Source organism: Pogonomyrmex barbatus, unplaced genomic scaffold (assembly GCF_055798465.1).
Source record: "Pogonomyrmex barbatus isolate J1 unplaced genomic scaffold, ASM5579846v1 scaffold2, whole genome shotgun sequence".
Classification (NCBI taxonomy): Eukaryota; Metazoa; Arthropoda; class Insecta; order Hymenoptera; family Formicidae; genus Pogonomyrmex; species Pogonomyrmex barbatus.
The window spans coordinates 22,458,236-22,470,528 of record NW_028297116.1 but is presented as its reverse complement, the minus strand read 5'-3'; the positions used below and the strand labels follow the sequence as shown (position 1 = coordinate 22,470,528).

General features: G+C 47.6%; 1 protein-coding gene across 1 annotated transcript in view; it reads left to right on the top strand.

Moving 5' to 3' along the window:
* Nucleotides 1–11,976, top strand: part of LOC105430293 (uncharacterized) — a 90,883-nt gene extending 78,907 nt beyond the window's left edge. The window contains exons 4-6 of the mRNA XM_089076879.1: nt 2,744–2,870; nt 4,159–4,387; nt 6,914–11,976. Coding sequence (XP_088933005.1) covers nt 2,744–2,870; nt 4,159–4,387; nt 6,914–8,063 — 1,506 coding nt within the window. The 3' untranslated portion in view covers nt 8,064–11,976. The remainder of the gene's footprint in view (nt 1–2,743; nt 2,871–4,158; nt 4,388–6,913) is intronic.
* Nucleotides 11,977–12,293: the final 317 nt, after the last annotated feature.

The window sequence follows — 12,293 nt, the reverse complement described above, 5'->3', positions numbered from 1 at the left end:
CTTTCTTCTATCTTTCTTGGCTTTTAATGATTAACAAGGACAAAATGTGACACAAGTCGACACAAAATAATTGTGTCGACTTGTGTCACTAAATGGGGAAAGCATTATTCGAGTACGTGAGACTTTTATCTGAAAGTTTCACAGCACAGTTGATAAAATTTATCTTCTCTGGCTAAATGTCATTGATTCCTAATATCGACGGTAGCTTCATTACGGCCTCATTCAGTTTTCCGGATAATTGATAACGCTAATAATTCGCTAAAAATTAATAGCAATCGTAGCCCCGTTGCGTTCCCTTTTCAGTGCGCTGTACGTGCGCTGCGTAGGAATCAATTCCGAGATCACGCTTCGAGTCCAGGAAGTCGCCCTAATAAGGAACAAAGACATTTCCATAATTAACATCCATTACAAGCGAGGCTCGCAGTCGAGTTTCTCGTCGTCGGCTGTCAGCGTGATTAAGTGTGGGCGAATCGATCGATTACCGCGAAAATTGTCCTCGATCATATCTCGTATGTGACTACGCACCCGCAACGTTCCCCCGCCCCTCCTGTCTCCTCTATCTCTCGTCTTCTCGTCGGCGAATTACCACGTTGTCGATCATAAACAAATTGAAATGAAGCTGAAAATTCTGCATCGCGAAAGCCGCGAATGTTATTTAAATTTAGCGACTTTGCATCGATTGGATGGAGAAAAAGTATGGTCAGCACAAATTGCCATTTTTCGCGCTCGGTTCAACAAAGAACAAAGTGTCGTCGATCATGCAAATTCACGATCCTCGATCGAGCCGGACCTGCACGGTTTGTATCGCTCAATACATCGTTGTCCTCCGTAATGCGATGATTTGCTACGGAACATTATGTTAATATCAATTACGAATGCGAATTCTCGATAATCATCGTTTCGCTTATCGATTCGGAAGACAAAACAAGACGAAACAAAAATAATCTTATCCCTTTATTTGAAATTAGTTATTCATCGCCTTTCGTGGGTCAATAATATCTATTGTCGTTATTGCGTCTTGGTAATTTCCAATTCTGCAAGCTGCGTGCCACAAATAATTGCATATTATTAACAATACGGCAATAAACGAAAGTTGAATAGCCCTGCATTTATATCGTTTCATTCTCACCCTAATCGAGTTAGTATTCTTTTTTTTTTTTTTTTTTTTTTTATGACCAGCATGCCCCGCCGACTTTCGTCACTCTCATGAGCGTAATTGTGATCCTTGTATTCTTTTATTAGGCCCTTTGCAAGCTGCGTGGCAAACATCTGCGCGCAAACATTTGAGCCCGAAGCAGAGTTGTCGTTCCCCGATAGTTCCTCATTAAAAAGTATTTAATATAACAACGGCCCCCTTTCGCTTGTACGATCGAAGGGGCTTGTACGGACGACGTGGCCACGTGGTTCACCGCTGCGTTCTCCTTAATAAAGCGCACCGATAATGGCGTCCTTTAGGAGTCGCGACCCGGCACTGAAGACGTAATTCTCGGGCAACCTAGGTGGTCGTAAACCAGTCGAGGGGCCAGTTGACAATGGATCGGCAACAAGCTTCCTCTCGTCTCTCGCTCATCCCCGACGTCCCGGACCGTCTCTATCCGCGAGCCTCGCTGTACGCGACCTCTTCAGCATTGTCCGATTGTTTTCCGGGGAAAGGGTGGTCGGCGCGAGGGGAGGAGGAGGGAACCATGTCACGTGGGCACGAGAGTTGCACCTAGGCCGCGCGACGACCTTTCTTATCGCGGAATCGTTTATACGTCCAGGCATTATGGCTCGCGCGAGACGCCTACGCGGACTCATGTTATTGTAATGTGGACGTTCGTTTGCCTCTCTTCCACCTGATCGTTGGAAAAAAAAAAAAAAAAAAATAAGAATGCCGCGTGTGCATTACGTATACGCGCCGCGCGTTTCCCTTTCTCTCCCGCCTTGCCCTGTTCCGACGATTAATCATCCACCGTCATTCACCATCCGGCGTCGCGCGGCAAAAATCCCCTATCGCGCTCAAATTAACGCGGAAGTTATTATTTTTCGGAACTCCGAAGCGCGCGGCGGCGTGTTAGAGACCTCTCGATAATTACGACGTGAATTAAAATTCCGCCGAGGCCACGGCCTGCCTAAAGTTAAAACATAAGTCGCGAATTAACGATATCGCATGACCGTGTATTTTTACTTCTGAAAGAGGGATATATATACACCTATAATTATAAGCCGTGTAATTTTACCGCCGCTTGTGCATTCGCACGGTGGCGCCGAAATTCCTGAGTTGTTATTCGGTGTAGAAAAAGTGTTTCGGCTCGGCTCGCTTGCGTGTTTCTGATAATTGGCTGCGACCACGAAAGTACCGAGGTCGCTTTGTCCCGTGTTAACGGCCAAGGGAATACCGAATACCGAAAGCAATCGTCATGCGACCGTCCACTTTTGAAAGGAGAAGCTTTACTTTCTCCGTATTATATCGCGGTAGGAAATTGGCATTGTCGCACGGAGATCACCGCGAGATAAAACCTGCTCGTCTCTTTCTTCTTCCCGCTCGCGTTTTACGGACTTTTTTCCTTTTTCTCTCTCTCTCTCTCTCTCTTTTTTTTTTTTTTAAGGAAAACATCACGAAAAATTATATACGTATGACGTATAAAAACATACAGTTAAAACAGTCACGAGTCTACTCCGCAGCAAATTTATTTTAATGACAGCCTTTCTCTTGTCGATAACGGTCGATTCTTTATTGAACTCTTGCCTTTCGATGTTTCAGCCGCAGAATTTGGTACTTACTGGAGAGTTTCCGGACTGCGACGTAAAGCTATGTGACTTCGGCATATCGCGGTACATCAGCCACGGGGCGGACATACGAGAGATCTTGGGCACGCCTGACTATGTCGGTGAGTACTTTATTCCGTACGCGACTCATATTCCTTCCGCGAATGTAGTTTTGTTCCTGTTCAATTTGATTAGAAAATTTGATTTTTCGTAAAACGTGACCAAAGTGGAAGAGAATTTTCGGCAAATAGTCGGGAGTTCGCGACATTCGCACATTTCCGCATATTTCTCTTAATAATTTGAATCCGTGTGCCTGTCACCGAAGACAACAAATGAATTCTAATAAAGCGAGGTCGTTTTGACGGTGCCATGTATGGACGGTAAACATGCGTGCCAGTGATTTCCGATCCCGATCATGACGGGAGTCACACTTTCACGTATGTTTCACATTTGCGATCTGCTTGGGGTGTCACGAAATCGCTTATGGAACTACGGTTCGTGCCACGTGGTTCCATTAGGGAAACAAGCGTATTGCATAATTGAACAGAACAATCCACTTCGCGGATTATGCTAGAGAACCGTACGCGGCCGATTCTGCACGTTCGATCGGTCGGGAAGACCCTTTTACGATCCTCGCAACCGATTACCGTCACAATTACATCGTCGCACTACCGTCTAATGGTCATGCCCCGAGTGGACAAAGGTGTTAGGTAATAGCGAGTCTCGCGAGAATCCCCTACGGGGAGATAGGAAAGTCTCGAGCTATCACCGTTATATCCTCGGCGATCGTGATACCGTTCGGAATTGTTCTAGAAAAAAATTATTTTTACAACCCGCTAAATTGATCGATAGAGTGACGGTTCGAAATTACATATTATCGAATAAAAGAAGAAAGAATGGAATCGGTCCTGAATTGAATTAAGAGACCCCGCTTTTCCGCCGGTGAAGTTCAATCGGTCAATTAACGTCAGCTCCGAGATTATTCGTGGAAATTAGCGAGATCGTGATGAAAAACAACGCGACGAAAACTGGACGGAGCGAGGTGCGGAAAAATCGTGGCGTGATACAGAGTTTATCGCAACCGAGTCAACCGCGGTTTTAATCACATCGCGACTATTACCTAATACGTCAACGGTTACAATTATTATTGTCCCATTAAAGAAGACGCGCGCGAGGCTCCATTAAACATCAGCGCGTCATAACGGCCGCGGCGACATAATGGCAGAACTGCCGAGGGAGAGAAGCGGGGTTATCTCTTTTTTTCTCGAATTTAATTACCGACGGGACTCGCGGATGCACGCGCACACGCGTACACACGTGCTCCCGACGGGCATTATGGTTCGATGCATCACGGTCGGGATCTCACCGCGCGAATGTAATAACGGCTCATCTGCCGCGTGTGTGTCTCAGCCCCGGAGGTTCTGAATTACGAGCCGATCAGCCTGGCGACCGACATGTGGTCCGTCGGCGTGCTGCTCTACGTGCTGCTAACGGGATGCTCGCCGTTCGGCGGCGACACCAAGCAGGAGACGTTCTGCAACATCAGTCGGTGCCGCCTGGACTTTCCGGATGATCTCTTCGAGGACGTTTCCGAGGAGGCGCGCGATCTCATGCGCAAACTCATGGTTAAGGATCCGAAGTAAGCAAATTTCTCAGCTCTAGATTTTTATAATGTACAGCATAATTATTATCGTATTAATAAAATTATATATATATATATATATTTAATTTTTTGCATATGGAGCAAGTTGAAGAGAGAAGAAGAATGCAAAAAAATTCGAGAAATTTTTCTTAATTCTTTGATGCAATTATATGTAAAACAGACCGTGAAACGTACTCGCGGCGACGCAGATTCGCAGAGCGCGAGATCCATTGATCATCGTGGCGAGCCACTTCGTTGCCATTTATCTTCATACGGTCCACTTGATTCGACGGAAAGATTTCCATTCGTTGTCCCAACGCGATCGGGATGTCGTCGTCGCGATTTATTACGCACCCACGTCATATCAATTCGGTCGATCGGCGTTCTTGAGTTCTCGTTGCCGAGGAGCTTGTCTAGGCGCTCGTCGAAGCGAGTGTCGGCGAGTGCGCGTTATCGGAGAAGCCGTCGCGAGGATTCCTGGACCGGTGAAAATAATTCCTTTCGCGGAAGGCTGTGCCGATCTACCGAGAACGCCCGGCGCTTACCTCGAAGCGAAAGAAGATAGCGCGCGAAACGCCGCGTCCGCGCCGCGTCGATTACATCGTTAGTTATGTCGGTACGTCGGCCGATTTCCTAGAACGAAAACAATCGCGTCACGTAGACACATCGCCGCGGGCGGCGCGCAACATTCCGGGCCGTAACCGAGATGACGGCATCGCGCGACGATGCATCGTCGAACGATCCATCGAGGACCGGCAGAGCGATTCGGTATCAGTGGGTCAACGCCACCCGAGATTTGATCACCGCCGCGTCCGCTTCGCGAGAAAGCCACTCGCCTGCGAGAAATCCGCAACGGTCGTTTCGCATTCCCGCGAACGTATCACTGAAACATCCTCAGTCTCTTCGTCCACATACCGACGTATCTCTTATTATTGTATGGATTCTAGGAGCGAGACGTATCCTCTAGCCTCTAGGGTTTAACTTTCATTTCGCGTTATTAGCTTCGGCTTTCATTCGATTATGCGCGAGGTAACGTAAAAGCGAATAAAAGCGAATAAGCATACGTTTGAGAAGATCAGACAGATCTACGCGCGAAATTAATGCATTTCGTTGAATTCGTTGAGTTACATCGATCGTCGGCTTAATCGCCCGAGCTCTTCCTCGAATCGCATTCGGCTCAGCTCGCTTTCCTCTTTCAACGTTTTTTGCGGATTAGTCGTGCGCAATGTGATTTCATCGCAGATGCATTTATTAATCATTTGCCCGAAGGTAAGAGCTGTGATTGACCGATCGTCGAGTCTGTCGTCGGTTGCGAATACGCGAACGGAAGAAATACGATCGGCGCCACGTCGCTTCGCGAGGCGACTTTCTTCGAGGCGAGAAGAGGAAGGCGAATTCCGCTGGAAAAATAAAAAAAAAAAATGAAAGAACTTCTAGGTTTCCCTATCGAGCCGACAGCTGAGAGGAAGTCGTTATCCGCGTCCTTCCTCTCCAACGAGCGCGGAGGATCTTATCGCGCGGAACCCGCATGTCTTATCATGTGTGATGATGACGTTGAATAGGAATCCTCATTCATTGCTACATTGAGTTCTTGTATTTACGTTCGAAGAGACGCGTTACGCGGGAAATTGTGCTAATAATGGAAATTGTTGACACCGTCTAATTGCACTTACGATCATTTTATTTGTGTTAAAATTAAGATATCCAAATTACTCTCTCTACCGTCTTTCTACCTTATATGTTTAAAATATGCGAGTATAATCACGAAAGTAATTATCGCTATTATGCTAATGATCGGCGATTACGGTAAGCGTAATTTCACGAACGTGATAATGTAAACGCAAGAGTGACGTGAGAGAATTAATTTGTTTACGCGTGCGATCAGTCCTTATTTGAGTCTTTCTCACGGTTCTGGAATTAAAAAGAGGGACCGCCCGCTAATGTTTCAACAACTTCTTTCGATGGACTGGCATTCCACGGCGGTTAAGCGTTACGCAATTCGTTGCTCCGTTATTGAAGATATCCTGCGCCGTTTCGTATATGCCGGAAGGCGATACTTTAGCCGACGTGACGGTTACTGTACGGTTACTGTCCACGTGGTACACGAATATAGTATGTACATGGGGCACGGAGAATAGCCGCGCGAAAACGTCCCGGCGAGATCGCCACGATGATGGCCGCCGTCGATAAACGCTCCGGTCCGCCTAGCGGAGGTCGTTTATGCGACGGGTCTCTTAACCCTTTGACTCTCTCGCTCCTCGAGTTAACGAGGACGACGAGAACGTGGTCGTTCGCGGAACGAGCTTGTTGTTATATTTGTTCGAGCGTGCTGCGCTGAAGTGACCGACGTAACCGAGTCGAGCCTCTTATCCTCGGCGTTTTTAACGCCGAGAGGCGAGATTACCGGGAATGCGATATCGAACCGAGAACCTAGTTGTAATCGAAAAATATTCACGGAATGCATTCGCGCGTTCGTAGGAGTATGGAATTCTCTCCAAGCAAGCGACTCTTGTCTGTTCGCAGTGAACGCCTGACGGTGACCGAATGCCTCCAGCATCCCTGGCTCAACATGTTCGAGCAGCCGTTGGCGCCCTTGACAACGTGTCCCTCGTCGGATGACAGCCCCGCTGCTGACCTCGATTCCTCAACGACGCCCTCGCAAGACGACAGCGTCTCGTCGAAACTGCCAATCACCAATCAAAGTCAGGTCTCGTCCACGCCGAAGAACGACGACGAGAAGCAACAACGACTGTCCACGACCGCTCTGTGCCACAATACGGAGATCTCCAAACCGACGACGGGCACTCGCGCCGTCTCCTCGCACACGGAAAACCTCTACTCGGCCTCGAGATCGTTGCCCAAACCCATTAGATTCGGCTTGAGCCCAGATCGCAGGGACACCTTTAAAAAGAACATGGACTCGCTGGCGCGAAAGTTCTCCGGTAGCGTTCTGCCGGAGATCGTGATCATCGAGTCGTCATCATCGTCGTCGTCGTCGTCGTCGTCGTCGTCGTCGTCGTCGTCGTCGTCGTCGTCGTCGTCGTCGTCGAACGCCAACAGTGGTATCCAACAACGTCGCGCTACCGCCACCCACACGATGCCGGCCGGCGGTGGTGAGGTGTTCAAGTGCACCCCCGTGTTCATCCTCGGTGAGGCCGAGCAGCAGTGCAGTGACAGCGGCAGCGACACCGTGTCCGAGATCTCGACCGACAGCTCGAGCGATCGCAGCAGCATCTACTCCGACGACTCCCTCGACTTTATTCTGTACGGTAAGAGCCAGGGTAGGGCGAGTTTCCCGTTCACCGCCGCCGACGCGGCCGCCGACAGATGGGAACAGAGGCATCATCATCGCGCGGCCAGGGTGTGGCCGCGCGAGTGCAGCGGCGTCGTCAGTAAGGCGCTCAGCCGCTTCACGTCGGAGACCACGTCCGGCGCGAAGATCGCAAAGATCCCAGCGACGACGCCACCGTCGTCGGCGATAGCAACGACGTTGCGCAGCGGCGTCAGTATCGGTGGCTGCAACAAGACCGGCCTCGAGGCGCTTCGCGAGCGGGGCGGTAATCTGGTGGTCATCAGGGAACCGGTGCGCGCCGGAAGGTACACCAGATACAGCGAGGTACAATGTGAGTCGGTGCAGGCGCGAATTCGGCGATTGGTGCATGAAACCTCGTAAGACCATGCCGTCCAGCTGTGTGCCGGGTGCGGCAGGTGTCGGCAGGTGAATTGTATTTCGCGCGTAGGTGGATGGGCATCTCCGACGGTCTTCTCGAGAAGCTGCCGAGAGAGATCGGCAGATTTCGAGGCGATTGTACATATCGCGTAAATATCACGTGTACAGTGACGCGGAAGAGTAGGAGGGAGGTTTTGAGCAACGAGGTGTGCCCGAGCATCGTGCGAACGAAGAACAGAGTGGGACGAGACGGGCGAAGTTCCTCGAGGTTTGCGAAGGCTGTGACGACAGAAAGGGTTTTCTCGTGTTTTTTTAGAAAGGTGCAGGATCGCGCGTATATTTCTCTATAGGATTATGAGCTTTGTGAAAAATATATATTCGGAATCTCATCTCTTTTCCCGCTTGTTACGGTAAAGCCGAATGCGATACCACTGCCACTGCGACAGTTGTACGTAAAAAAAATGGAAATTCCTTATGAATTTGTTTTTCGCGAAGCGCATAACGTTGTGATAGCCTTAACGAAACGTGAAATGATAACATGGGGAACATACGGCGCGCTTTTGCTTTACCTCTCTGCTGAAACTCGGTGATGTTTGACTTACGGTAAAAGTAAAGGCGTTAACTCGATCAGAAAATTTTACGAAGCGGCATCCTGTAACTCGATCGCGATACATGTAATATTAAGCAATATATTTCGTAGCCAGAAACAAAAAGCATGTACCAAGCCTGATCTCCAGAATCCTCGAACAGCCTCTCGAAGCCCCTGTCCCGACCTTCGCCGGACATCTCGGGAACCCGAGACCGAGATTGTAAAGAGCGTGTGCACGGCTACGCGAATCGTGCAACGTAGCCGCGTGCGAAGCGTGTCCGCGCGCGGAGTTCTGTGTGTACAAACGCCTCTCTACATACGCGTGCCTTCGCGAAGGTGCCGACGAGAGATCGTAGCTTGTATCATATCAAAGCGAACAAACGGCTGTTGTAAATACGGATGAGAGCACGTGAATGCGTATGCGGATGGGTGCGTATGTGCGCGCGCGCGTGCGCGCGCGCGCGTGTGTGTGTGTGTGTGTGTTGTCTGTCTGTGTGTAGATTCGCACTGATTCTTTGCGGAAGCGAGCTTCAAAGAGGATGGTCTTGATGTACATAATCAGAGAAGGTACGAGCGACAAAACGAGTCGCGGGTGTGCACGGCTTACGAGAAGACGCTTACGGTTGCGACGCCGATCACGGGGTGGTGGTTTCGCGCCGGGGGTGGCGATGGCGAAGATCCGGGGGAAAGGTCACGCGGGATCGCCGTGACATTCGACGCTGAATTACACCCGTCAGAAATGCACACACGGGGGATGTACGCGGAATTGTCGATTGACAGACTCTTCGACAGTCCCGACGGATTTTGCCGTCACTGCCTGACGAGGCGTAAAGGATAAATAGGAAAAGGAAGATGCGAAACCGAGCGAAGGCAGCTCTCCTTAGACTGCCTGATTATCGATAGACTGATCGACCGTCCTTTCGAGCTGAGAAATACTCGAGCTGTATCGCGGACGCATGCACCGAGGTACTTTACAGTTATTCAAAATGATGTAAATCTGAGAGACTTATGAAGCTTTTTTAGAAATAACCATATTATGTATATATTAATTAGACAAAAGTTAAATTTTACTATTATTACTATTATATTATCACTATCATTACTATATTATATTTATTTGCTTCTCGAAATTCTCGAATAAACTGACGAGAAAAAATAATACAATGACAATCGCCAGAAATGTCGTATCTCGGTGCGTCGCGCGTGGTTCCGCCAAAATCGCCATATCAATTGGTCGTCAGGTTTAACAATGACTGACGACAAAGCAGATAAATATATTTCGGTGCCTTCCTTAAAGGAAAATCACAATGCGCGTGTGCGCTAATATCGCGTATCGTCGCCAGTGCCTACGTTTATTTGTCCGGTGTGCACAGCAAGGCTTTTCATAGGACTATGATGCAGGGAGAGAACATACGTTCGAAGTGTGAAGAGTGCCTTAATTGCATGCGGCTTCGTGGGAGATCGAAATTGAAAGCCCAGACGAGCCTTCTAGGCGTCTTTAATTCTAGTTAGTTCGAACACGGAGGAGATTAACAATGCGGGGTCGAGCCCTTTGAATGTCAATGAACTCATCGCATGAACCACCGAAAATTCTCGGCTCTTGTCGCACGTCACGGAGAAGGGACCACTTCCCCATAGGTCGTATATACTACATGTATATACGTTTCTTCTTGTTGTACTTATTGTTTTACATTATTAAATATCTTTCAATCGTGCTATCGGATATACTTTATGAATATACTTCTTGCATCCTTTTGTTCTGTTATTTCAAAATTGTTCCGTCCTTTTTATCACGGAAGAAGAAAGAGAGGAAAATGATGATCGACCTCGTCTGCTCTCTCTCCGGACTCTCGTGGACGTGCAAATCGAAATTGTACATACGCAAACTTATTTATCCACGGAATTCATCATCGCGCGCAAATTGAAACGCGCGAGTCGCTCGCTCGTACGCGTAGCGCAACGAATGCTAGTCATAAACAGAGTCCTCTTTCTCACGCTCGCTCCCCCTTTTTTCGCGCCTCTAATTTTCGTTCATTTCGCCGCGGACACACGCTCGTTGGAGAGACGCTAACGAGCGACCTGTGTCTTCGCCGAGCGAGACGAGAAAGAAAGAAGTGCGTTGGACGAGAGAGCGCTGCAAAAATGACGGACTTGGTTGACGAGTCTCGGCCTCGAACAGCACGAGAGGCTCATCCAACCGTGAATATGTACAAATCTCTTTGCACAAATCCACGGGATATGCGAGAACGTGGATTTTCCCAGTAAATATATATGATGATATGTTTTAACGCGTTTTGTAGCAACAAATCTCCCGAATTTCTTTCCGCATAATCGATATCATACTCGCTTTTTCTGGTGGTTCTCTTCGAAAAAGCTTTAAAGCGCACATTTTTTTCATACATTGACTATTTCGAGAACTTCTTAGACAGTTTAGACTATCTAAAAATGTTAAATTTTCGTCAGATCATAATTCATTTCGAGAGTGCGGAAGCGGCGCTCTGAAGTTTTCTCACGAAGCGAAAATTTCAGGATGCTTGGTCTTTTCTTCGACGGCTGCTTCAATCATTGCGCGCATAATCGAGTCGAAGCGAAAGCGCAGGGAACACTTTCGACCTCGTGGACCGAGGTGACTATTCGACCGATTATTTAGCCTTTCCGCTCCTTTCGCGGTGGTATTGTAAAATCGACATGAAATGATTACCGGACGTTCGTCGATACGAACATCGGAAAATTGTATATTAGAACGCGACGCATGCGGACCTGATCACGCGTGCATCTCCTCTTAAGACGCATATGCGCGCATATGTTGAGAATGTGTGATTTAAGATGCGTCTCCGAAAATCAAAGAAACGGAATAAACCTGTAAAATATAATTTTGCTACGACGGGCGAGGGCGGCGCGACTCGAGACGGTCGACTTGGCTTCTTCACGCGATGAATTCGCGATTATTTATTCTCTTCTTTGTGATACGTCATTAGTCAGAATTAATCAGCTTTCGCTATCATTTCTTTGCGTTAATTAAAATCCGCGAAAGAACGCGTCGGCTCTCTTGCTCCCCGTGCGACTCGGACGCGCCGCGCTGCCCAATATATATATATATATATATTCTCTATTATATTATTAATATTATATTATTATATTATATTCTATAAAATTATTATTATATTATATTATATTATGCTAATATTATATTATACTATTAATACCGGAATTAATCGCGAAGATTACGATCGCGTATGTAGCTGCTAAAAACCTCCTGTAAATACTTCTGTCATTGTATTAATTTTAATAATACAGTACGAAATAAACGCAAAATACAATTCAAAACCACGATGTAAACTTTCTTATTCCATTTTTTTTCATCCATTCCCGTACTTCGGCAGTACTGACCTTTCGATGCATTCGCGCTCAGCGCGCTCGATCTCTTCACGTGCGGCGACGCTGAACGGGTTGCCTAGTGAAAGGATACTCTTAAAGTTACACATGACATATACGACGAGAGATGAAACTTGAAAAAACATTTCTATTCATAATTGATGTTTTATTTTGTACACAATTCTTGTTTTATCTATTATTATCACTTTTAGTTACACACACACACACACACCACACACACACACACACACACACACACACACACACAC